Source organism: Macaca mulatta, chromosome 20, assembly GCF_049350105.2.
Source record: "Macaca mulatta isolate MMU2019108-1 chromosome 20, T2T-MMU8v2.0, whole genome shotgun sequence".
In the NCBI taxonomy this organism is placed as follows: Eukaryota; Metazoa; Chordata; class Mammalia; order Primates; family Cercopithecidae; genus Macaca; species Macaca mulatta.
The window spans coordinates 67767207-67789180 of record NC_133425.1 but is presented as its reverse complement, the minus strand read 5'-3'; the positions used below and the strand labels follow the sequence as shown (position 1 = coordinate 67789180).

The window sequence follows — 21974 nt, the reverse complement described above, 5'->3', positions numbered from 1 at the left end:
GAAGGAGCCATGGGAGGAAGCAGTTATAAGAATTGTGTGGCAAAAAGAGGTGAGTGGAGAGGACAGTGTATAGGAGGGTGGCCTGCTGTTAAGTGTTGCAGCCACTCTCCTCCCTCCCTCCGACCTCTGCTCGTGAAACCACTGGCTGACTTCAACTGGAACCAGAGGGCAGGGGCCTGTTGAGGCAGGCAAACCTCCCCATCCCAGAGAAGTCTAGAGGAGGATGAAGAATGGCTGTGGAGGGACCAGTGGCAGATGTTCAGCGCACACACTTTATCTACTCTTCTGCACTTTTCATTATTTCAAACCTAACCTATGAAAATTGCCCCATACCTCTATATAGAACACATCCATATTCTTTGTCATGGCAGCATATTATTTCTTGCATGTGTTGTTACACATTTTAAACAGTCGTTTATTGTGTACATTATATTATTACAAAACCTGGCTTAAAGATTCTAGGTGCACCTCATTACATGGCAAACAGATCAGTTAAGAGTGTGTGTGAAAACTACAATTCCATAAACAAATCATAAAATGCTGAGGTACAAGGGGCTTAATCCAACCCCGTCATTTTACAAACTAGCTTGCTTACAGTTGCACTTCCTGTTACAACGACAAGGACTAGAATACAGGCCACCAACTTTCTAGTCCAAAAGAAAAGGTACAAATGGACAGTAAATACATTTGAAAAGTTAAGCTTTACTAGTAAATTATAAGATATGTTTACAAAGTCACTGAATTGGCGAAAATTAAACAAGACAGTGGCACACAATAATGGCAAGAGTATGAATGTAGGGGCAGACACAGGGAGTCCCTACAGGAATGCAGGCACAAAATCTTTCTGGAAAGAAAGGGAACATACTCTTTGACCAATAACTCCACTGCTTTCCTCTCTCCCTCTCTTTTCCTGAGACGGTGTCTCGCTATGTTGCCCAGGTTGGTTTCAACTTCCCAGGCTCAAGCAATCCTCCCGCCTCAGCCTCCCGAGTAGCTGGAACCTGAGGCGCGCGCCACAACTGCAGAAACACCAAAAAAAGAAAAAAACTTTGAACTCACTTTTGTACAAAACCTTATTACAATGTATTCCACAAAAACAACTGGAAATAAATATCCCCAAACACCATTAGTGGTCACCTCTGCGTATGAAGGCACGGGTGATTTTTATTTACAGCGGGGCGCGCATCTCTATTTTCCAAAATATCCGATATATGTATTTAAAGTCACCTGTGTTACGCTGCTCCTGGCCCACACGCGCTAGGGACCGTAGCACTTACCTTACTCGTCCACGCCGCCTCCCTCCCTTCCACTTTGTGACTGTCGGCAACCCCTTCTCGGAAGAGCCCGGGCGCGGACGGCTCCTTTCATCAGCCCCAAGCCGGGCAGAACCCTAAGGCCAAGTCACCCAGGACCTGTTGCCTAGCAACCCTTGTGGCCCCGCTAACGGGAAGGAAGCCGAATAGAAAACGCACAAGCACAGAAAACAAACTCCCAGTCGTCGGTCGGCCCCCGCTCAACAGCCCAATAAACAGAAGAGCTTCTAGTCACCGCCCACCTTGCTCGGCTCTGACCGGAAGCTAGGCGTCACCTCCGCCAGTGTTAAAGATGGTCGAGCTTTTTCCCCTCCTTTTCCTGCCCTCAGACTAGAGGCGGGATGTCGTCTTTTAGACTGTGATTGGTCACAAGGAGACTCGGAAGTGTCTCTGATCAGAGCCCCAGAGGAGGCCTTGAGAGCCTGTTGGCGTTCCGTTCCACACTTGGATCCAGGAATCGGCGTGTTCCAGACTGCTCTCTATGGTAGCTTTGGGCGGATAGAGGGGGCCGCGCAAGGTATTAAGGGACAATAATGGCCGCTTTCAAGGTGTGGATTTTGGCTCCTTGAGCCTGTCTAAGCGAGGGGTGGCAGCGCCGGCGCCCCAAAATCCGGGACAGAAGGGTCCCAAGAGTCGCGCTTGGTGAGGTGAGAGTCCCTTCTTCCTTCCTGGCCTGCTCTTCTATAATGATGGCGGCTCCAGGCGGCGGATATTGGTTCCCTGCCTAGGTCCGGGCCCGTTTGGGGAGTTCCTCTGTCGTCCCTGTCACCCACCTTGCCTTACTCACCTCAGGGATGCTGCACCCGTCCTGCCCGTTTTGGCCTTTCTCCTTGCTCTGGTCAAATCCTGCTGCCTGGAGCGGCCTCGCCGAGATCCAGTAATGCTGCCTGGAGTGGCCTTGCTCCCTCTCCCAGGCCTCCGCTGTAACCCACCCCAGACTGTCTCCCAGCCCGAGTAGGACTCCTTGTGTCTTCCTCTGCTCTCTCACAGTGTTATTTATACCAGGCAGTCTGGTGGGCGATCTCTTCTACTAGAATGTCAGCTTCAGGTGGGCGGGGATTTTTGTCTTGTCTTCTCTGTTGCTGTCGCCGAGAACAGCAATTGGCTCAGGAACGCCCTCAGTGAATAATTGTTGAATGCGTGAATCTAGGTTCTTTCTTCCCTGGCTTTCTCGTACCCCTTGTAGTTTCTTTGCCATTAATTCTTCTCAAGAATCTTGCTCTTTAGCTCTTATTTGTTCTTCTCAGCAGCTAGTTAAGTCCTGTCTGGCTGCCTCCTTGTCATGTGTTGCTGGAATCTTCCTTTGCTGTCTCCAGAAATGTTTGGGTTTCTGTTCTCCTTTAATAAGTTTAAATTAATTCATTTTAAACTTGATCAAACGCTTATTTTGCTAGACATTGAACTACAGCAGTCAACGACACATCCAGTGTTCTCTCACCTGTGTAGAATGGCAGTCCAGGGTACATTTCCTAGTTTAGACAACTATTGAGCAGAGCCTGTATATCTTTATTTTCTTGTGTGGATTTCCTCGCATACGTACAGATGTCACCAATATGCAGCTTTCTTTTTTCTGTTCTGCCTGATGGCATTTTCAAAATGTAACTCTTGTTTCTGCATTAATATTATGTGTCCAGTCTGTTTGGCAGTATTCTATAGAGCTGTGCATTTAATTAGAGTTTGGTAAAAAATTCTGGATTCTGGTGGCACCTCCTTTGCTTTGCTAACTTGTTGGAATGAGAGGAATTATCCAAGCACCCAGAACTGGTATATGTTCATGAGTGGCAGATGTGTAGTGAGAGGTAAAGAGAAGCTTGTTCCAACTTGAGTGCCAGAAGTCTTGTAGCCACTTAAATACTTCTCAGTAACACCTTTTCCTAACCTAGTATTTCTCATAAATATTTTTGGTAAACATGGATTGTTATTAAACTGATTTTGGCTGCTGTGAGTAAATTGTTTTCTGTAAAACGCAGCTAGGCTAAGAAAAGCCACTGAAGTATGGAGAACATGGATGGTAGCCTTCTGCCCCATCTCCGTGCTGCTGTACCTGTTGTTTAAAGAGAGGAGGAGGTGGAACTCATGTAAAGAATGGGTGAGGGACCAACAGTATATAGCAAGATAGCAAATAATATAATGTAGCAGTTACATTTATGTTAACTCTTATGGTTCCATAAAGAGCTACTCTTTATGGTTTCACATACACTTTTTGTTTGATTCTCACAATAGCTTCATGGATTAGATAAAGTAAAAATTATTTCCATTTAATAGATATGAAATTATGGTTAAACAAAGATTAAGTTATTTACTTACCATCATACAGGTAGAAAGTATCAAGAGCCTGGTTTCTAATTGAGGTTTCTGACTCAAATTTAGTGGTGTTTTCCCTATACCCCTGTTACAGATGACATCAGGCTCTAGAAAGTATCCCTTAGTGAGGCCTTTTATTGCCTCTTGGATCCTTGTCGGGGGTGGGGAGGAATATATGGGGTGTGTGTGTGTGTGTACCTATTTTGGTGTTTGTTGGGGGTTAGAATAGGAGGATCTTTGGAGATTGTCAGTGACTTGATGGAAAGGTCTTGTAGAGAGGCAGCAAAAGTAGTCCTGGTCTTAGGGGGAGATGGGAAAGGTTAATCACCTAAATATAACCATAACTGCATTTATTCTGGGATATGGTAGAGCTGAGCCTTTTCCAGTACCAAATGGTTTGCCTTCCTTCCAGAGAAATCCCAGATCCTGTGATGGGGGACACCAGTGAGGATGCCTCCATCCATCGATTGGAAGGCACTGATCTGGACTCTCAGGTTGGCGGTCTTATTTGCAAGACCAAAAGTGCGGCCAGCGAGCAGCATGTCTTCAAGGCACCTGCTCCCCGCCCTTCATTACTGGGACTGGACTTGCTGGCTTCCCTGAAACGGAGGGAGCGAGAGGAGAAGGACGATGGGGAGGACAAGAAGAAGTCCAAAATCTCTTCCTACAAGGACTGGGAAGAGAGCAAGGATGACCAGAAGGATGCCGAGGAAGAGGGCGGTGACCAGGCTGGCCGAAATATCCGGAAAGACAGGTAAAGGCCTCAGGAGGGGTTAGCCCATAGAGAAGCAAATGGAGGCTGGAAAATAACATCTCATGTTTATCTCTCAGTTTTCCTGTTGGAGATTTAGAGCTTTATGATTTTATTTTGATTCTGTAATATTGAAGGTAGGTAGGAGTTTGTGGGGAAAAACAAAGGTGACTAAAGACTAGATGGTAGAGGTTAGAAATGCCTTGGGTTGTTGCCATATGTGAGCCTGCTGTCCCAAGGAGACAAAGTGGAAAAGGAGAGATCACTTGTTTGGACAGCCAAAGGTTTTAGGGCAGAGTTTTTTTCCTATAGAGGGGCCCTTACCAGTTGCTCTCCCTGTTTCAGACATTATCGATCTGCCCGGGTAGAAACTCCATCCCATCCAGGTGGTGTGAGCGAAGAGTTTTGGGAACGCAGTCGGCAGAGAGAGCGGGAGCGGCGCGAACATGGTGTCTATGCCTCATCCAAAGAAGAAAAGGATTGGAAGAAGGAGAAATCGCGGGATCGAGACTATGACCGCAAGAGGGACAGAGGTAAACTGTCCAGCACATTTCCTGTTGTCCATTAGCATTTGAATAAATGTGTCAGCCTTTTTCTTGTTGCAGGAGTCTTTGCAACACCCATTAGTTAGGGAGTCCTGTTTGCATGATGTCCGCCTGAGTGGTTTTGACCCTGTTGGGATTGGGAATAGTAGTTTAAGAAAAGAACTGTTGCCTGTAACATAGGTGCTCTCCTTGAGTGTGTGGTCTTTGTTTTATTATGATAAAGGAGATAATGGGTAAATATGTACAAGAGACCAGCGTTTCTAATAGTATTGGTGATAGAGAAAGGACAGTGCTATGGAACAAAGCTAGACAAAAAAAATCCAATGCTGTCTTTGCTCAGTATTAAGTTTTATAGCTGATAGAATTATAACTATTAAAAAAAAAGATTTACTGTAAACTTGTACTATTATTTTTTGAATTTTTGCTAGAAAATAACTGTTACTGTGGGTGTGAAACTTTCTAGGCAGTAACTATTTTTCCCCCTTGGGAGAATGGGCATAGGTGAGTTTCAGGAGTCTACGGATCACATTCGAGCAGTGCAGGTTGCACCTGTGAGTGAGTGGGCAGCCTATGTCCTTTCTCTAGGGTGAAGATGGGTGTACCTTAGGATGGGGTGCATGTTTTTAAGCTTTGTGTGACTCTTCATAGATGACCGGGATAGAAGTAGGCACAGCAGCAGATCGGAGCGAGATGGAGGGTCAGAGCGTAGCAGCAGAAGAAATGAGCCTGAGAGCCCACGACATCGACCTAAAGGTAGACTCACTGTTTTGGTGGCTTGTGAGGATTCCAGTGTATAAAACGCAGAGTGAGTGACTCTTGTCTTCAGGGAGATTGCTGAGGCATTGAGTCAGAATTCCCGATTCCACCATGAACATCTTGGGATAGTTGGTTCTGAGTCAGGTGGGCACGGCTCTGCACTTGGGGTGGATATGGTTCCTGTAAGGTGAGAGGCTGGTTTGCTGAATGGCCAGTTTTCCAAATGGCAGGAAAGAATAGGGAGCTGGAGGTAGAAGGGTTTATTAAAAAGAACTATTTATATCCCAGAGGGGTGTGTTTGTAGAGATAAAGTAAATATCCCTTAAAATGTTGTCCTAAACACAGAATGAAAACTGGACCATTGGCCAGGTGCAGTGGCTCATACCTGTAATCCCAGCACTTTGGGAGGCTGAGGCAGGCAGATCACTTGAGGTCAGGAGTTTGAGACCAGCCTGGCCAACATGGTGAAACCCCGTTCCTAGTGAAAGTACAAAAATTAGCCTGGGGTGGTGGCGGGCATCTATAATCCCAGCTATTTGGGAGGCTCAGGCAGGAGAATCACTTGAACCGGGAGGCTGACGTTGCAGTGAACCAAGATCACACCACTGTACTCCAGCGTGGGTGACAGAGCCAGACTTCCTCTCAAAAAAAACAAAAAAAACAAAAAGAAAAATATATCCTGGACCACTAAAAATTGAGATATCTTAAAAAACTGTCAAAACCGATCTTACCCATTATAGATACATGCAAGGTTTAGAAATAGTAAAAGAAGTAAATTTGGGGAATTTACTTTTGGCAACTGGTTCTAGAGCCATGTCGTGGTTAAGTGAGATGTTTCCTGTGGATGTGTCTTCTGTGAACCCAGATGCAGCCACCCCTTCGAGGTCTACCTGGGAGGAAGAGGACAGTGGCTATGGCTCCTCAAGGCGCTCCCAGTGGGAATCGCCCTCCCCGACGCCTTCATATCGGGATTCTGAGCGGAGCCATCGGCTGTCCACTCGAGATCGAGACAGGTGATGTTCCGGGCAGAGCAGCCCAGTTTCGCTGGGTGGCGGTAAGGAGCCTCGGCAGGGAGAGCAGATGGCGGCCAGTAGGACGTGGCTTAGCTCAGTGACAGTTTTGTGATGCTGGTGCTGCTGTTCCCAGGTCTGTGAGGGGCAAGTACTCGGATGACACGCCTCTGCCAACTCCCTCCTACAAATACAATGAGTGGGCCGATGACAGAAGACACTTGGGGTCCACCCCACGTCTGTCCAGAGGTCGAGGTAAGGCCTGGGGGGCAGGAGGCAGAAGAGCAGGCTTGCTCGCCCTAGCGAGGATGAGCAGGGGCTGCCCTTCTGGAGCTGCGTGGCCCTGCAGATCTGTCCGGGGCCTCTGGGGATAGGCCAGGGCGTGGACTGACCTGCTCCCTGTGCTCCTCCAGGAAGACGCGAGGAAGGCGAAGAAGGAATTTCATTTGACACGGAGGAGGAGCGGCAGCAGTGGGAGGATGACCAGAGGGTAAAACTTTATACCTCTGAGGGGCTGATCAAGGCTGGTGGCCGTCTGTAAATGGGTGACCCTCTAGCAGGACTGGGCTTTGATGAGGGTGCACCTGAGCCCTGTTCAGCCCCGATGCCCTGGAGTCTCTTTGCAGAGGCATAGGCGGCAGGGTGAACCCTGTCACTCACTGCAGTAGGCTGACCTAACTTTTCTGTTATGTGTTGGTGCCACCATGTGGTAACTCTAAGAAGTGCTGTTGTGATGGGCTGCCCTCCAGTCCTGTGTAGTCTCCCACTGTGGTTCTCCTCCAGACAGCACGTGGCTGCAGGGTGGCCTCTCCAGCACCCCTCACAAGGGTAGCTCCACTGCAGTAGTGACTTCCTACCACACGTCCCCTCCTCTGTTGGCCATGTCTCGTGCATAAACTTGATCTGTCCCTCACTCCCTTGCTTCACCTCCTGCCCTGCAGCAAGCCGATCGGGATTGGTACATGATGGACGAGGGCTATGATGAGTTCCACAACCCACTGGCCTACTCCTCTGAGGACTATGTGAGGAGGCGGGAGCAGCACCTGCATAAACAGAAGCAGAAGCGCATTTCAGCTCAGCGGAGACAGATCAATGAGGTGAGGCAGCCTGCAGAAGTTGGAGCAGATTCAGAGCTGGCAGTAGAGCACGTGGGGAAGCAGCAGGTTATGCCCAAGTGAGGGCAGCACAGCTTGTGCCCTGATTGCCGAGAGGACCAGATCCTCTGGAGGTGGAAGAGGAGTGGGTGATGAACCTTTTAGTAGCTTAAGGGCAGCCCTGGCTCATACTTCTCTCTTTTGCAGTACTTCCTTGAGGGGAGGTACTGTTGATGGGAGCAGGTGCATTGGGACCTGCCTCTGTGGTCTGTGTTCTTTGTGTCTCTGATGTGGGCTAGGGGTGCTTACCATTCATGTGTCCATCTAGAGGTTCTGATTTAGATGAAAGGTGCTGCTTCTTAGAACAAAGTCCTGCAGGTGATTTGGGATCAGTTCCTCTTCTGTCTTTGGAGCTGTGGGTAGAGGCCTGTGACATCTTTGCAGCCACCAGTGGCCTTCTGTCAGGACTTGATGTGTCGATACCTCGTAACCTTTCAGGACGACCTTTGGGGTGGAAATTTGAGTATGGTTCCCATTGTGTCCTCACAGGATAACGAGCGCTGGGAGACAAACCGCATGCTCACCAGTGGGGTGGTCCATCGGCTGGAGGTGGACGAGGATTTTGAAGAGGACAATGCAGCCAAGGTGCATCTGATGGTGCACAATCTGGTGCCTCCCTTTCTGGATGGGCGCATTGTCTTCACCAAGCAGGTGAGGCTCCTCTGTGGCCAGGGACAAGACAGCTCAGAGAGACCTGATGTGGGCCAGGTGCAGTGACTCATGCCTGTCATCCCCGCACTTTGGGAGGCTGAGGTGGGTGGATCATTGGTGACCAGGAGTTCAAGACTAGCCTGGGCAATATAGTGAAACCCGTCTCAAAAGTACAAAAATTAGCTGGGCGTGGTGGCAGGCACCTGTAGTTTCAGCTACTTGGGAGGCTGAGGCTGGAGAATTGCTTGAACCTGGGAGGCAGAAGCTGCAGCGAGCAGAGATCATACCACTGCACTCCAGCCTGGGTGACAGCGAGACTCTGTCTCAAAATAAAAAAAAAAAAGGCCTGATGTGGAGACAGGAAAAAGAGAAGGGGAAAAATAGTCCTGTGCCATGAGAGTATGGCAGTCCCTTTCCCAGGCAGGACTCCTGCTGATTTTAATGGGCATTGCTCTTTCTACCCACCGCTGCAGCCGGAGCCGGTGGTTCCAGTGAAGGACGCCACTTCTGACCTGGCCATCATTGCTCGGAAAGGCAGCCAAACAGTGCGGAAGCACAGGGAGCAGAAGGAGCGCAAGAAGGTTGGTTTCTTGTCACCGGGGCTGGGAGGTCTATGCGTATTTTTTTCTTTTTTCTTCTTTTCAAAAGTCTTATTAGGCCCACAGATAGAAGGTAGGAGTCCCCTCTATCAAGTCCTTAGTCATGACAGCTGCGGGGCCTGGTGTTGGGAGAGCTGGAGGCTTGAGGCTCGGAATGCGTGGTCAGTGCCACCAGCGCCCTGGAGGAGTTTACCACCCGCAGGGTGAAGCCTGCTGTCCCCTGGGATTGATTTTCCATTGCCCCCAGTCATGTGGCAGGATGGAACAGACTGACCTTTTTCCTTTTCAGGCTCAGCACAAACACTGGGAACTGGCTGGGACCAAACTGGGAGATATAATGGGCGTCAAGAAGGAGGAAGAACCAGATAAAGCTGTGACGGAGGACGGGAAGGTGGACTACAGGTGGGCAGCCTGTGCCAGCAGCGGAGCAGCCTTGTTCCAAAGATGGGGGTCCCGTGCAAGCAGTCGCGGCAGAACTCATTGACTTTGTGGCTCCTGAGTGGGAGACTCTTAGGATGCCTGTCTGCATCTTCCACTCTCTCCGGTCCCTCCATCCTGGTCTCTTCACTGTCTTCCACTTTTCCTAGATGTGATTCCTGCTGCCCCACTGCTTCCTCTGGTACTGGTGTTGTGAGAGAAAGGAGGCCCAGGGAGGTTAAGTAACTTGTCTGAGGTCGCCCAGCTCATCAGTGAGGGAGTCATGATCAGACCCAGGCCGTCCCATATCAGAGCCACTCTGCTGAAATGCCTCCCAGGAGTTCATTGTGGGCCGCTGGGTTTTAGTCCCTTAGATTTCAGTTCACTATAAGAACTGCTTTTAAAAGAGGTTCCAAAATAGAAAGGGTTTTCTTATTGGCCAGTGACTTCTCTGTTCATAGAGGCATCTAAGCAGATGCTGAGTTGGGATTCCTGCGTTGGGCAGGTAGGTGGCTGGACTCATCTGCCCCTCAAGATCCTCATCCTTCGAATGCCGTCATGTTCTACTGAGCAGTCATCTGAGTTAATAATTCTCTCTACTCCTCTGTGAAATATCCAGATGAGAGGTTGATACTATTGATCAGCTCTTATTCATCTCTAGTTAACTTAATTCCTTAGGTATTAGTTATTGGGTGACCAGGAGGGACTGGGTGAAATTAGAAATAGGAAGCTCAGCAGAGCATGGGGCGGCAGATCAGACAGGAAGTCTCTGGGGAAGGGGTTGGGGAGGAGTCTGTGGACAGTTTGGAGCACCGAACTGGTGTCTTTTTGCCAGGCAGCTTTGAGAAAGTGACAGTGCTCTGCGTCTTGGGTGTGTTCACATATCAGACATTGAGAGCTTTCGGTAGAGGTTGCAGGTTACTGTTGAGTGGGGCTGTTTTCACAATTGTTTGAAAACAAAGCCATACAGACTATGCTTTCCTGCTGTCCTGCCAAGAGGAGGGAGGAAGTTTGACCCATGTCGTGTGCTCTGCACCCTTACCTCCTCACAGGGCCTGTGTGGCTATTTTAGCCCTTTAGGTGCTGTGCTGAAATTGCCTGAGGGTATTTTCTAAAAGTTTGTGACCTGGGGATTGATTTCCACTCCTCTTCTGCTCACTCGGTTTTGGTTAGAGGGTTTGCTAGCGTGGTAATCTGTAACTCCTCCGATCCGTGTTCAGCTCTGTTGGACCCTGTGGTGTTGAGTGTGTTGTGGATGATGGATTCTCACGTAGCAGCTTCAGTCCTGAGGCCGATGAGAACTGTCTCAGATTCCCTGGCTGCTTTGGTGTCTCAGACTCTTGCCGAAGTCCTCATTCCTGAGCGTAGGAAGAAGGGCAGTAACCCAATCAGGAAGGACAGCATGGGGCACCATACAGGGTCTTTAGGCTGCTGTGTGTTCCTAGGACAGAGCAGAAGTTTGCAGATCACATGAAGAAAAAGAGCGAAGCCAGCAGTGAATTTGCAAAGAAGAAGTCCATCCTGGAGCAGAGGCAGTACCTGCCCATCTTTGCAGTGCAGCAGGAGCTGCTCACTATTATCAGGTAACTTCACCCGGGGCCCAAGAATCTAGTGTCAAATCAGGGGTGCCCTTGGTCTCCCATGTTTACCCAGGAGCTCTTTTTCTTTTGTGCATTGCACCCAATGGAGAAGGGAAATAATTTTTTCCTCTGACCTCATGCCTGGGGTACACTGCACAAAGTAACGGGATGTCACCATTTTGTTTTAGCTCACCTGTTTAAACCTCACTATATTCCAGACGTTTCCGGTGGTATCCCAGTAAGAGGCTGTTTTCCCAGTGAAATTCTCCCTTCTAAACTGGCATGCTCCCTGGATAGCTAGTCACGGGAATAGGAGGTAGCGGAGGCTTCTCGAAGGCTGGGCGTTGGCCTTCCACTTTGGCTGATAAGTCCTTTGCCTCCTTGTCCTTGTAGAGACAACAGCATCGTGATTGTGGTTGGGGAGACAGGGAGTGGTAAGACCACTCAGCTGACACAGTACCTGCATGAAGATGGTTACACGGACTACGGGATGATTGGGTGTACCCAGCCCCGGCGTGTAGCTGCCATGTCAGTGGCCAAGAGAGTCAGTGAAGAGATGGGGGGAAACCTTGGTGAGGAGGTGAGTGGGCGTGGGGGCTGAGTCATGTTGTTATTCCCTGGTAGCCTCCACCCATTTGTGCCAAAGGGTGTGATCTGCTAAGACCCGGACCCCAGTACGGGGTGTGCTGGTGGTGAGCCGGTGGCCAGGGCGTCTGAGCCATCTCTCTGACCTCCAGGTGGGCTATGCCATCCGCTTTGAAGACTGCACTTCAGAGAACACCTTGATCAAATACATGACTGACGGGATCCTGCTCCGAGAGTCCCTCCGGGAAGCCGACCTGGATCACTACAGTGCCATCATCATGGACGAGGCCCACGAGCGCTCCCTCAACACTGACGTGCTCTTCGGGCTGCTCCGGGAGGTGAGGGCTGTGTGGTTTGGTGTCTCTGCGCATGGGGTGTTGACCGGTGCACCACCAGTAGCTAGTGGGGTGCTCCAGGTGGGCTGAGGGGTTCTCCGGCAGGCCGGAGTTTCCTGAGGCCTCTGGTTGCAGAGTTCACATTCGGGTTGTAGTTTATGCTGTTCTTGCCCTGCTGAGGGTGACTCGGGGTTTTCTGGGCAGTTGCTCCATTGCTTCAGTCTTCAGGATTGGTAAGAATCGAATAGGCCTGTTCGTCAGCTTTGGCTTCTGTTTCCTCGGGGGTGGTGCTGATGGGACTGGGGCAGGAGCCAAGGGTCCCCACCATGGAGGCCTCTGAGCCGCCTCTTCTCTCAGGTGGTGGCTCGGCGCTCAGACCTGAAGCTCATCGTCACATCAGCCACGATGGATGCAGAGAAGTTTGCTGCCTTTTTTGGGAATGTCCCCATCTTCCACATCCCTGGCCGTACCTTCCCTGTTGACATTCTCTTCAGCAAGGTATTGAGGCCACCATGTTACGAACTGACCCTTCCGTGCCATGCAGTTCTTTGATGAGAAGCCGGCTGGAGGGTGGGTAGGGGACTGGGTTGGAGAAGATTTCTTGGGGACCATGGGGCAAATGGGGCAGCCTGCAGCTCTGGGGCTCAGGGGGACCAAGGACTCTGCTCTGGGTGAGGTTTCGTTTCATTGTTTCTTTGGGGCTGAAGTACAGGGCCCAGGGAGGCACTGTGCCTTCTTGTGGAGGCCTCGCAGTCAGGCCCATCTGGAGGTGACACTTAAAGTCCATGGCTGCAGCCCAGAGCAGTGCCTGGGCCACAGGGCTCCCAAGGGATGCCTGGCCTGCGCTTCTAGTACCTCCCTCTGACTGTGTCCCCACTGCTGTTGCAGACCCCACAGGAGGATTACGTGGAGGCTGCAGTGAAGCAGTCCTTGCAGGTACACCTGTCGGGGGCCCCTGGGGACATCCTTATCTTCATGCCTGGCCAGGAGGACATTGAGGTACGTGCCTTGGTCACGACTGTGATGAGTGGGTGTGTCCTGCATATGAAAGGTTAGGGTTCCAGTGTCTCACAGCTTCTCCCTGGGCTCTCAGGTGACCTCAGACCAAATTGTGGAGCATCTGGAGGAACTGGAGAATGCACCTGCCCTGGCCGTGCTGCCCATCTACTCTCAGCTGCCTTCTGACCTCCAGGCCAAAATCTTCCAGAAGGTGTGACAGCAGGAATGTCCAGGAATGGCTTCTGGAGTTCTCTAAAGGAAGCGAGAGGGGATGTGACTGTCCTGGCAAGGGGTGGGCTAGGAGGTGGGCTTTTCCCCCTCGTGAAGCCTTTCCTGTCTCGAGGGACTCATTTTTCCCTCCCTGTATGTCCTGCTCTAGGCTCCAGATGGCGTTCGGAAGTGCATTGTTGCCACCAACATTGCCGAGACGTCTCTGACTGTTGATGGCATCATGTTTGTTATCGATTCTGGTTATTGCAAATTAAAGGTAAGAGAAGACATGGGAGGCAGGGCCTGGGTCTTCACCAGAAGCTAACTGAGCTGCGGGATGGGAAGCCAGGGCCTTGCTCTGGCCCTGGGATGCGGGGAGCGCGTGGAAGTGGTGGTGGTGGTAGGAGGCTCACGTTGACTCACTGTGCTTGGTTCATTTAACTCGTCTACCTCGATGAGGTAGATAATTTAACAGTAGAGCTCACAGAGCTGGTGTTTGTGGGGAAGACTTCTTCAGGTGTTCATGAGAACATTTCTAGAGGCTCCTAGCTCTTCCTCTGCCATGTGTAGCAACCAGGGCTTGCCTTTGTCTCAGGCCTACCTCCACTTTCCCTTCACTCTGTCCTTTGTCAGCTCTTTGCCATCCCCTCCTAGGTCTTCAACCCCAGGATTGGCATGGATGCTCTGCAGATCTATCCCATTAGCCAGGCCAATGCCAATCAGCGGTCAGGGCGAGCCGGCAGGACGGGCCCAGGTCAGTGTTTCAGGTAGGAGCCCTGTGCTAGCCTGCTTTCCGGGGCAGCGCCGGGGTTGCTGAGCATGGAACCTGGGCGGGGGCGGGCAGGATGCTGGCCCTAGAGTTGGTCCCCAAGGCTGGAAGCTGCTGGCAGGGCTGCCGCTTGTTAGTCCTTTCATCCTATGCTACTGAGGAAGGAAGGAGTGGCTTTCCAGGGAGCTCTGAGGTCTGAGGCCAACTTACATGGATGTACGTAGACTTGCAAGTAATTACAGCCTGCCTCCCTTCAGAGGGTAGGTCTGGACAAATGATGCCGTTGGTTCTTTATTTCTGTTGTTCTCTTTCCCCGTTTTCTTTTCTTTCTTTTTTTTTTTCCAATTAGAGACAGAGTCTTGCTCTGTCACCCAGGCTGAAGTGTGGTGGTACAATCACGGCTCACTGCAGCCTTGATCTCTTGCACTCAAGTGAGCCTCCCACCTCAGCCTCCCAAGTGGCTGAGATTGCAGGCAGGCACCACCACACCTGGCTAATTTTTTTCATATTTTGTAGAGATGGGGTCTTGCTATATTGCCCAGGCTGGTATTGTGAACTTCTGGCTTAAAGCAATTCTCCTGTCTTGGCCTCCCAAAGTGTTGGCATTAGAAGCGTGAACCACTGTGCCTGGCTCTCTGCCCCTTTTTTGTTCCAATTAAAAAAAAAATGTATTCACTATAGAGCATTAGTGACTATAGAAAAATATAAAGAAAATAAAACCCAGCCATGATTCTAGTCCCAGGCACACTGGTTCCAGAAATGAAACAGATGGCTGGGCGCGGTGGCTCATGCCTGTAATCCTAGCACTTTGGGAGGCCGAGGCGGGCAGATCACAAGGTCAGGAGTTCAAGACCAGCCTGGCCAATATGGTGAAACCCCATCTCTACTAAAAATACAAAAATCAACTGGGCGTCGTGGTGGGTGCCTGTAGTCCCAGCTACTCGGGAGGCAGAGGCAGGAGAATCGCCTGAACCTGGGAGGCAGAGGTTGGGCGATAGAGCCAGACTTCGTCTGGAAAAAAAAGGAGAAATGAAACAGGTAAGAGGCCCCAGAAGGGCTGAATTGGCAGGCTGGAGTTTTGAATGGGTGGAAGTCAGTGATTCACTGAGGTAGGGGGTGGGGAGAAGAAATGAGAATGTCCTCCCTCCCTGTGGGATTCCATCTGTACTGGCTTGCCGTGGGGTTTCCTTGTGGTGAGAAGATGGGGTCTTCTCCCCGGCAGGCTCTACACCCAGAGCGCCTACAAGAATGAGCTCCTGACCACCACAGTGCCCGAGATCCAGAGGACCAACCTGGCCAACGTGGTGCTGCTGCTCAAGTCCCTTGGGGTGCAGGACCTGCTGCAGTTCCACTTCATGGACCCGCCCCCGGAGGACAACATGCTCAACTCCATGTATCAGCTCTGGATCCTCGGGGCCCTGGACAACACAGGTGAAGTGGCCCCAGGAGCCTCATGGGTGCTGGCGCTTGACTTCCCTCTTCTCTCTACTGTCCCATCAAATATCTGGGTTTGCTCATCTCTCCTAGGTGGTCTGACCTCTACCGGGCGGCTGATGGTGGAGTTCCCGCTGGACCCTGCCCTGTCCAAGATGCTCATCGTGTCCTGTGACATGGGCTGCAGTTCCGAGATCTTGCTCATCGTCTCCATGCTCTCCGTCCCGGCCATCTTCTACAGGCCCAAGGTGGGGCAGCGGCTGGCTCTCCTCTCTCCCCAGAGGGCTCGAGGAAGCGTCGGAAAGGGGAATGGCTTCTCTCTGTATAACTGAAATGGAACAGAGGGCGGAATCAAAGTTTCTGAAGAATGATTTTGCTGTTCTCGGTTAAGCAGGTTGGGGTAGGGGAAAGGAAGGGCTGGGCCAGTGGTTCTCAGGAAATGCTTTGGAAATTTGCAAGAGCATTTTTTATCTTCTGGTATGGTTGCTCTTGCGCCCTCATGTTTTAGAATAGACCTTTGTAAAAATTGTTTTTCTCAAATTGTCAGGGCAACCTGTTGACATGTTTGAAGTTCTATGTGTGGGTAGTTGGTAGTGTTAGAACCTCTGGGATGTGCTCAGTGGGCCTGGACCCCCCTGTACTTAGAGTGAAGGTTCTTTTTCCCTTCCTAGGGTCGAGAGGAGGAGAGTGATCAAATCCGGGAGAAGTTCGCTGTCCCTGAGAGCGATCATTTGACCTACCTGAATGTCTACCTGCAGTGGAAGAACAATAATTACTCCACCATCTGGTGTAACGATCATTTCATCCATGCTAAGGCCATGCGGAAGGTAGGGGTGGTGGATGAGCAGGATATTGGGATGAGGGGAGGGTCAGGAGGGAAGGAGGTCCCTCCTGGCATCTCGGTGTCCTGCCCTAGGTCCGGGAGGTGCGAGCTCAACTCAAAGACATCATGGTGCAGCAGCGGATGAGCCTGGCCTCGTGTGGCACTGACTGGGACATCGTCAGGAAGTGCATCTGTGCTGCCTATTTCCACCAAGCAGCCAAGCTCAAGGTGAGCCCAGGAGCCCAGGGGGCCCCTCCCGGCCTGATACCTGTATGAGGGCAAAGTCATCCTTTCTCCTGGTGCGGTTCTGCAGAGCTGGGCTTCCCCCAAAGGCCGTGTCAAGACAGCGTTAAGGGATGGGGTAGCTGCCCAAATGGGTGGTGTTTTCCTGGCATGGCTGCCTGTTGTGTCTCCTCCCTAGGGAATCGGGGAGTACGTGAACATCCGCACGGGGATGCCCTGCCACTTGCACCCCACCAGCTCCCTTTTTGGAATGGGCTACACCCCGGATTACATAGTGTATCACGAGTTGGTCATGACCACCAAGGTGAGTCTTTTCCGAGGCACTTGCATAACGCAGGCCCCCTGTCTGGCCAGGCTTTGAAACCCTTCACTGCCTTCTGGCATGAGCTTTTAGCCTGGGAGCCTTAAGGCCACATGCGTTGCTTTGCGGGGTGTGTGAGGTTAGTTTTCATTTGGGGACTTGGGGAGGCTCTGCACAGGGTTGACCTCTAGACTGCAGTGACCTCAGCTGTGCGGGCAGGATCGTTCCCCACTTGCTGCTTGGGATGAGCAACTCCTCTTGGTGTCATCAGCAGGATTTTCAGAGAGGTTGGGCGTTTTCTCTTAGACACTAGGGGGCATTTTCTCAGGTGTGGAGGAGTTTGGATGGGAGTATCTGGGGTTTTTCCCTTCCTTGTTTCAGCCTTGCAGAGTCAGGGATTGGCCCCTTCCCATGTGGCTCCTAATTATGGAACCACTCTGGGAGGGACATTGGCCCTCCTGTGACCCTCGCCTCCCTGCCCTTCTGCCCACAGGAGTACATGCAGTGCGTGACCGCTGTGGATGGGGAGTGGCTGGCGGAGCTGGGCCCCATGTTCTACAGCGTGAAACAGGCGGGCAAGTCACGGCAGGTGAGGTTCTGTGCTCCGCGAGGGTGCTGTTTGCTTGTGGGGTCAATGTTCCTTCCACTGGGTATTGCAGAATTGTGATCATCCAACCCACTTACTTCTCTCTGCAGACATAAAGGCTGCGATCTAGCAGGCTGGTCTGTGATTCCCCACCACCCACTCCAAAAACCAAAAAACTCATTATTGAAAAGTCCAAATATTCATAAAAGTGGGAAAAACAGTACAACAGGCCACCATGAATTCAATGCCGTGCCTCTATAATTGTCAACATTTGTTCAGTTTCACTATTCCTACCCCCATCCACACACACCCATTTTTTTTCTGGAATATTTTAAAGCTTATCTCATATATCATATTATTCATCCATAAATACTTGAGTATGTGTCTCTGACTAAAAGGACTTAAAATTTTAAATAGAGCATCTGCGCCATTATCACTCATAAAGAAATGAATACTGAATGTCACCTAAGTCTTCAGTCCGCATTTGGATTTCTCTGTTTGTCTCAAAGATAACTTCTTATGATCGATTGGCTTGAATTAGGATCCAGACATTGCAACTGCTTATGTGTGTTAACTGTTTCATTCTAGAACAGGCTCCACCCCACGCTTTTTCCATGACATTGATGTATTGGAGCCGCCAGGTTGTTTGTCCTGTCAGATAGTCCGTATGATGTATTTGCCTCATCACTTGCTCACAGTGGTGTCAACCTGTGCCTGTGTTTCATGCACTTGCTGTAAGCTGGTGATGAGTCCAGTCGCTCTATGAGATCGTGGCTCAGCTGTGTGTGGCAGGGATGCCTGCCTGTGGCGCTCTGAACCTCCTCTTAGATGCCTTCAGGAGGTGTGTGAGGTCTGGTGGCCCCACCTTTGCTGTTGGGAGGATGGATGAGGGGCCACAGTGGTGGCAGCCTGCCCCTTCCCTGATAGGTTTTCACTGCTCCTCCATCTCCTTGAGGTTTTAGTGTCTGTCGATAGCCGTCACCTAGATCTATATTTAGGGTTGCAAAATGGTGCTGGGCTTCGGCTTACCCCTTTCGTAGCATCATTCTCCCGACACCAGGCTCTCCTGCATCTTATGCCTGTCAGTTCCAGCCAGCAGGTAACATCTTCCCTGTTTTTCTGTACTTCCTGGCATAGTTGTGAACTTGATTTTTCAAAAAAGAAGGACATGTAAGTACTTCCTGGACTGGGGGATGACTGAGTTAGGACTGATTGTTCCGTGTTTTAAGTCAATCTTGAGTCAATGAAAAAAGCAGGCCTCAGCTGTAGAAGAGAAGGTAGCTTTGGTACTGGGGCAGGCAGCCATGTGGAGCACTGGGCTGGTGGATGCAGCGCCTGGTTTGTTGCAGGGATTTGGGTGCTGACGAAGCCTCCTTCCTTAGTGGTCCCCAGTAGGCTCAGCCGGGTCTGTCCCTCTTCGATAGGAGAACCGTCGTCGGGCCAAAGAGGAAGCCTCTGCCATGGAGGAGGAGATGGCGCTGGCCGAGGAACAGCTGCGAGCACGGCGGCAGGAGCAGGAGAAGCGCAGCCCCCTGGGCAGTGTCAGGTGAGCTCCAGCCTTGGGACTCTGGCTGGGGTGGCACCCATCCCAGGAGGCTGCCAGAGACCAGGCCCTGATGCAGGGTCAGGATTTATGGGAAGGTACATGTGTGAAGGCGAACTGGTGACAGAAGTTGCTTGTGCATTGGGTGGTCACATGGACAGGTGGGAGGAGTTCCCAACAGTTTTAAAGGGGCGACTGTACGCCTGCAACTCCCAGTCATCGGCAGGGATTCAGGGCCTGAGGTGGCCTGGAGTAGCAGAGTGGGTCTCACAGCTTTACTCACAAGCAAGAGGGTTGGAAACCACAGTGCAGTGGGGAGAAGTGCGCCTTGGGCTTCTGTGTCTGTGCTGGTCCCCGGAGTTAGGCCAGACTTGACAGGTCGCAGGCACAGTCCTCCGTGAGACCACCCTCACTTCAGATACCAGCTGCAGGTGTGGACACCATCCTCACTTCCAGCCAACCCTCGACAAATCTGGGGATCCCTGTGGACCCCTGCAGGTTCAGTATTTGCTAGAATGACTTCCAGAACTCCGGAGAGTGCTGTACTTACCATTATAGATTTATTATACCAAAAAGGTACAAATTAAAGCAGCCAAAGGGAGAGATGTATAGAACAAGGTCTGGGAGGGTCTCAAATGTGAAGCCTCGTTCGTCCTCAGGAACACGTCCCCACATGGCACACTGATGCATGACAGTATGACAGGTTATCGCCAGCCAGGAAGCTCACCTGAACTTCAGTGTCCGGAGTTCTTATCATCGGGGTTCGGTTCAGGTACTTAGGCACGAATGACTGAATCATTGTCACGTGGTAGCGCTCAGCCTCGAGTCCCCTCTCCTCTCCAGAGGTGAGGCTGATAGCACGTGGCTCAGAGCACCCGTGCTACCCCATGCCGAGAGGCCAGCCCGCCTTGAGTCATCTTGTTGGATAAACTCAAGGGGCTCACCAAGAGTCACCTCATTAGCATAATCTCTCAGAAGAGGGCTGAGGGGCCCCATGAATAGCAGACACTCCAGTCACTTGGGAAATTCCAAGGGTTTAGAGTTGCCTCCCAGGCATTGGGGACAAAGGCAGGCTGCTGTGCAGTTGGAGTGGCGGCAGTGAGGTGGAGGGAAGCTGCCTTTGTAGCTCCCCTAGGGGCTGTGGGAGGAGTTGTTAAAATCTGATCTAAAGCATTTCGGAATGAGTGAGCTTCCTTGATTACATCGCCAGTCGAACATGGGGGCGGCAGGGGAGTGGGAATGTGCCCGGGAGGAGATCCCTCGGCCCCAGAGCTTCCCACCATGGGTTAGGAACAGTAAGTCCTGGGGCTCTGCATCCTCCTGCCCTCCCTGCTGGGGGTGAGGGCACGGTGTTTCCTGATCCCTCCTGCTGTGTCTCCAGGTCTACGAAGATCTACACTCCAGGCCGGAAAGAGCAAGGGGAGCCTATGACCCCTCGCCGCACGCCAGCCCGCTTTGGTCTGTGAGCTGAGGCTGTCCCCAGAGAGGATGGCAGCAGGTATTGGGTCCTGAGCCCTCTGGCGGGAGCCCTGAGGCTGCGGACAAAGCCCTTTCATCTGAGGACTTTCATCTGTGCACATCACGGCCCCCTAGGGCAGTTCCTGCTGGACTAGACTCTGGCAGAGGAGGTGGAGTTCTTCCATGCAGGAGTGTGATATGGCAGGAGCCAGGCTGCAGAGCATCCGAGATGCTGCCGGGAGGTGGCTGGACCCATTGCATCCAAATAAACTGACCCAGGACGCTTGGCGTATGTGTGACTTGGTTGTGGCTGTGTCTTTTTTAATCCTTGTGTAAAGCAGCAAAAAAGACCTAAAGGGAATTGTAATTTGGTTATAATTCAGGATTTGGAAATAAATTTATTATTTGTAAAACATGACTGCATGTCTGACTTTTTCCTTCACCCCCTTAAATCATGTAGTAAAGGTGGGGGAGGGGGGCAGAAGCCTGCCCTGACTTCCCTTGCATGGGTCGTCCTGGATCCACCCTTATTAATGCACAAGGCAGGCCGAGCTCTGAGGGTGCCCAGCTGCTCCTGAGACTGGGGGGCAATGGCAGGTCCGCCTTGATGGCCAGGTCATGGGAGGGAGATGCGCAGGAGTCCGCCCCAGCCTTCCCCGGCGTGGTTTGGCTGCTTGAAAGAGGTCCATGTGATTGCTCTGGATGGCAGAGGGTAACGGTTGTCCATTGACTGAAAAACAGTGCAAAATGTAGCTTATTCATTTTCATGTAAAAGGTGACCCTTACACCAGAATCACTAGTCTTTTCTCTTTTTAAGCAGTCTCTTAAGTCTGCTGAGGTGGCTTTTGGGGGGTTTGGCCCTTTGCACTAACCATGGTCTGTATGCTGTGATTCCTCCGGGCCGGGCTTCTGCCAGGTGTGCTGGTTGGCAGGTTCTGTGTTGGGGTTGAGTCACAGACAGGATTGGGGCTCAGAAGCACCTTGATACCAGGCCAGTGCCGGCGTGAGCCCTGTGGTGTGTGGCTTGCCGTGCTGTTCTGACCCCTTTCTCCCTCTGTTCCTGGGATTTGCATTTCCATGTTATAACTCAATAAATGTTAAAATGTAAGTCAATTTTGTGGGTGAGCTCAGAGGCCTAGCTTTGCCAGCCAGCACCAGCTACCACCTCTGCCTCCATTCTCCTTACCTCTAGCCCCCTTGGGGGAATGCAGGTGGAAATGGGCTTTTCAGGGCTCCGTAGTGAAGAGAGGGCTGCCAGCACTTTGCCTAGGAAGCCTTCTAATCTAGGCCCTAGGTTGGAGGACTAGGAGAAGTTGGCTGATGTGTGACCTATTTACAGACTCAGGCAATGGAGTAGGAAAAACATTGACGTTCCAATTAAGTTATTAATAAGCTGTGACCTTGGTCACAAACTCACTAAGTCCCTTAGATAAAAAGGTCAGAGAGGCTATTAAAACATTGGGTCCAACTCAACCTTCTTATTTAAAAGCAAGGAACACCTGGTGAAGGATACTTGGTACATGTGGGCGCTACAAGAGGAATGGAGGGGTCCCCTGCCCGCAGCAGCTCCCCTTGAATCTGCCGCGGTACTGGAGCTTCTGCTCGAGG

The 21974-nt window shown here is 51.2% G+C and overlaps 2 protein-coding genes and 1 long non-coding RNA gene across 32 annotated transcripts in view; 1 reads left to right on the top strand and 2 right to left on the bottom strand.

Annotated features, from left to right (window-relative positions):
- The window catches only part of TXNL4B (thioredoxin like 4B), a 62363-nt gene extending 60000 nt beyond the window's left edge, over positions 1–2363 (bottom strand). For 9 of the 23 annotated variants that reach the window (XR_013410887.1, XR_013410885.1, XR_013410884.1 and 6 more), the window contains exon 1: positions 1278–1568. The gene's annotated coding sequence lies outside the window, so the exon portion shown is untranslated. 23 annotated transcript variants of the gene reach the window in all.
- On the top strand, positions 1756–20781 carry DHX38 (DEAH-box helicase 38). Of its 8 annotated transcripts, none has more exons than XM_077983870.1 (28): positions 1756–1797; positions 4030–4371; positions 4714–4901; positions 5562–5666; positions 6535–6682; positions 6816–6934; positions 7093–7169; positions 7621–7776; positions 8323–8484; positions 8958–9065; positions 9373–9485; positions 10946–11083; positions 11474–11660; positions 11818–12003; positions 12358–12498; positions 12889–12999; positions 13094–13210; positions 13379–13486; positions 13864–13976; positions 15201–15409; positions 15506–15660; positions 16084–16239; positions 16329–16463; positions 16657–16782; positions 17273–17368; positions 18790–18911; positions 20290–20406; positions 20502–20781. In XM_077983870.1, exons 2-27 carry the CDS (start codon positions 4049–4051, stop codon positions 20372–20374), a joined length of 3684 nt encoding a protein of 1227 aa, XP_077839996.1. In that variant the 5' UTR covers positions 1756–1797; positions 4030–4048; the 3' UTR covers positions 20375–20406; positions 20502–20781.
- LOC144337695 (uncharacterized) lies at positions 10210–12685 on the bottom strand. The gene is made up of 2 exons (XR_013411126.1): positions 11274–12685; positions 10210–10941 (listed from the first exon to the last, which is right to left on the bottom strand). It is a non-coding gene; the product is annotated as an uncharacterized LOC144337695 (long non-coding RNA).
- Positions 20782–21974: the final 1193 nt, after the last annotated feature.

What these genes read in the sequence shown, in the direction of transcription:
- DHX38 (XM_015126590.3), top strand. Translation starts at nt 4,049, where the DNA reads ATGGGGGACACCAGTGAGGATGCCTCCATCCATCGATTGGAAGGCACT. An exon ending in CTGGTTATTGCAAATTAAAG is followed by an intron (nt 13,487 to 13,863) that starts GTAAGAGAAGAC and finishes ATCCCCTCCTAG; the next exon opens with GTCTTCAACCCCAGGATTGG. An exon ending in ATCATCGGGGTTCGGTTCAG is followed by an intron (nt 19,681 to 20,289) that starts GTACTTAGGCAC and finishes CTGTGTCTCCAG; the next exon opens with GTCTACGAAGATCTACACTC.